The sequence below is a fragment of the Penaeus vannamei genome, chromosome 5, assembly GCF_042767895.1.
Source record: "Penaeus vannamei isolate JL-2024 chromosome 5, ASM4276789v1, whole genome shotgun sequence".
In the NCBI taxonomy this organism is placed as follows: domain Eukaryota; kingdom Metazoa; phylum Arthropoda; class Malacostraca; order Decapoda; family Penaeidae; genus Penaeus; species Penaeus vannamei.
Genome location: NC_091553.1, coordinates 26,602,991 through 26,605,490, shown reverse-complemented (window position 1 = coordinate 26,605,490; position 2,500 = coordinate 26,602,991). Strand labels below are relative to the sequence as shown.

Genomic DNA, 2,500 nt, shown 5'->3' with positions numbered 1-2,500 from the left:
CTCTTGACCAGCCGCGCGTCCCACTCATATACTACTCCTCGACCAGGCTTACTTTCACACTTAACCGCTCAACCTACTTCACATATCGCTCATGACACATATTACACTTAGACTCCTCAATCGACAAGCCATTCCACTCCTATGTTCCAAACCAGCCGCACATTTTATTCATATACTCGACCAAACCTACATTTCACTCTTACACTCGTCAGCCAGCCACAACATTTCGCTTCATATACTTCTCACTCAACGCGCATTCCCCTGATATACGCCCACCCAGTCTCACCCCTCACCATTATACTCCTAGTCAGCTGCACCATTTACTCATACTCCCACCCTGCCTCACTTTTCACTCACATACTCCTAGCCAGCTGCACCTTTCACTCATATACTCCCACCTAGCCTCACGTTTCACCCTCATACTCCTAGCCAGCTGCACCTTTCACTCATATACTCCCACCTAGCCTCATGTTTCACCCTCATACTCCTAGCCAGCTGCACCTTTCACTCATATACTCCCACCTAGCCTCACGTTTCACCCTCATACTCCTAGCCAGCTGCAACTTTCACTCATATACTCCCACCTAGCTTCATGTTTCACCCTCATACTGCTAGCCAGCTGCACCTTTCACTCATATACTCCTACCTAGCCTCACGTTTCACCCTCATACTCCTAGCCAGCTGCACCTTTCACTCATATACTCCCACCTAGCCTCATGTTTCACCTTCATACTGCTAGCCAGCTGCACCTTTCACTCATATACTCCCACCTAGCCTCACGTTTCACCCTCATACTGTTAGCCAGCTGCACTTTTCACTCATATACTCCCACCTAGCCTCACGTTTCACCCTCATACTGCTAGCCTGCTGCACCTTTCACTCATATACTTCCACCTAGCTTCATGTTTCACCCTCATACTGCTAGCCAGCTGCACCTTTCACTCATATACTCCTACCTAGCCTCACGTTTCACCCTCATACTCCTAGCCAGCTGCAACTTTCACTCATATACTCCCACCTAGCCTCATGTTTCACCTTCATACTCCTAGCCAGCTGCACCTTTCACTCATATACTCCCACCTAGCCTCACGTTTCACCCTCATACTGTTAGCCAGCTGCACTTTTCACTCATATACTCCTACCTAGCCTCACGTTTCACCCTCATACTGCTAGCCTGCTGCACCTTTCACTCATATACTTCCACCTAGCTTCATGTTTCACCCTCATACTGCTAGCCAGCTGCACCTTTCACTCATATACTCCTACCTAGCCTCACGTTTCACCCTCATACTGCTAGCCAGCTGCAACTTTCACTCATATACTCCCACCTAGCTTCATGTTTCACCCTCATACTCCTAGCCAGCTGCACCTTTCACTCATATACTCCTACCTAGCCTCACGTTTCACCCTCATACTCCTAGCCAGCTGCACCTTTCACTCATATACTCCCACCTAGCCTCATGTTTCACCCTCATACTCCTAGCCAGCTGCACCTTTCACTCATATACTCCCACCTAGCCTCACGTTTCACCCTCATACTGCTAGCCAGCTGCACCTTTCACTCATATACTCCCACCTAGCCTCACGTTTCACCCTCATACTCCTAGCCAACTGCACCTTTCCTCTTATACTCCCACCCAGTCTCACCTCTCATCATTATACTCCTAACCAGCCTGACCTTTCACCTTTCATACCACTTCCTCCCTCTTCGTCTCAGGTCCCAACGGCGGCGCTGGAACACTTACAGAGCCTTTCGTTCCTGAACCTGAACTACAACATGATCAAGATCTTGGGTCAGGCGGCCTTCTCGGGACTGAGGAGCCTGGAGCGCCTCTCTCTGTACGACAACCAGATGCAGCACATCGAGGAAAACGCTTTCGCAGGGACGGGGGAGTAAGTATGGCGTGTGGTACGGTTTGTTTGGCAAGGCGTGACTTTGAGAGAGAGAAACGTTGTTCCTCACCTTTGGCTATTAACCAACCCGCTGCTCTTTCTCTGCCTGTCTGTTTCTCTCCTCTTTAGTAATAATAATTATAGATTGTACAATACAAGAGCGAGGAACTGTATTTATCTACATTAGAAAGTATGTACCGAATCAAAAGGACCGATCAGTTTCTGACACCTTTAATGGATTACTTTCAAGCAGTAAATAAGGAAAAGGATTGTAGGGAGGAAAAGAAAAAAGGAATAACACTCAAAGAAGCCAAAAAATGAGCCTCTCAGCTGATTTTAGTTTCTTGTTGCTGAAATACTCGTGCAATTTTCAGGGTGATCCCTTGTGTATATGTTTTTAAAAGAAAAGTAAGCGTGCTAGGTACAGCATGTATCGACGTGACCCATACATATACACTGGGCAGTGGACAGTCCCCATGTAACGTAGCCCTACATACATCATACGTGAGCCTGCGTTTTACATATGCATCCGTGCCCGTATGCGCATGACAAATAAGTGCAATAAACTGGTGACGTACATTTGTATCTAACGACTGTTAAATTTTCT

General features: G+C 47.4%; 1 protein-coding gene across 3 annotated transcripts in view; it reads left to right on the top strand.

The window, feature by feature from the left end:
* Window positions 1-2,500, top strand: part of LOC113821697 (leucine-rich repeat-containing protein let-4) — a 23,878-nt gene that overhangs the window by 8,393 nt on the left and 12,985 nt on the right. For all 3 annotated transcript variants that reach the window (XM_070121975.1, XM_070121974.1, XM_070121973.1), the window contains exon 4: window positions 1,718-1,893. In XM_070121975.1, coding sequence (XP_069978076.1) covers window positions 1,718-1,893 — 176 coding nt within the window. The remainder of the gene's footprint in view (window positions 1-1,717; window positions 1,894-2,500) is intronic.